This window comes from Myotis brandtii, unplaced genomic scaffold, assembly GCF_000412655.1.
Source record: "Myotis brandtii unplaced genomic scaffold, ASM41265v1 scaffold10391, whole genome shotgun sequence".
Lineage (NCBI taxonomy): Eukaryota > Metazoa > Chordata > Mammalia > Chiroptera > Vespertilionidae > Myotis > Myotis brandtii.
Genome location: NW_005353494.1, coordinates 4,339 through 4,910, shown reverse-complemented (window position 1 = coordinate 4,910; position 572 = coordinate 4,339). Strand labels below are relative to the sequence as shown.

The 572-nt window shown below is 60.0% G+C and overlaps 1 protein-coding gene across 1 annotated transcript in view; it reads left to right on the top strand.

The window, feature by feature from the left end:
- Window positions 1-159: 159 nt before the first annotated feature.
- The window catches only part of LOC106725757 (alanine and glycine-rich protein-like), a gene marked incomplete at its 5' end in the record, with an annotated part of 3,131 nt that continues 2,718 nt past the window's right edge, over window positions 160-572 (top strand). The window contains one exon of the mRNA XM_014537977.1: window positions 160-302. Within this exon, the coding sequence (XP_014393463.1) occupies window positions 160-302 (143 nt within the window). The remainder of the gene's footprint in view (window positions 303-572) is intronic.

The window sequence follows — 572 nt, the reverse complement described above, 5'->3', positions numbered from 1 at the left end:
GTGGGACCCCCCGATGACCGAATGGGGGGCGCAGAGCCAGGCATCGGAAGGCGTGGCCTGGGTTGGGGGCTGTCTCAGCGCCCCTGGCTGGAGGGCTTTGCCAGGAGCGATGAGGGTCGGGGATCAGGAGTCTGACGCGTCCCCTGTTCTGTCCGCCAGGACATACTGAACCACGTGTTCGACGACGTGGAGAGCTTCGTGTCGAAGCTGCAGAAATCCGCGGAGGCGGCCCGAGTGCTGGAGCATAGGGAGCGCGGCCGCAGGACCCGGCGCCGGGAGTCCGGGGGTGAGGGGCGCCCCGTGTGGGATCCCGATCACCCCCTCCCTGCTCCCCTGGGTACCCCCAGATAGCCCCCCTGTCCCTAGGGCAGTGGTTCTCAACCTTCCTAATGCCGCGACCCTTTAATACAGTTCCCCATGTTGTGGTGCCCCCCAATTTCATTGTTATAAATTGAACATAATGAAAGCATAGTGATTAATCACAAAAACAATATGTAATTATATATGTGTTTTCCTATGGTCTTAGGCGACCCCTGTGAAAGGGTCGTTCGACCCCCAAAGGGGTCGCGACC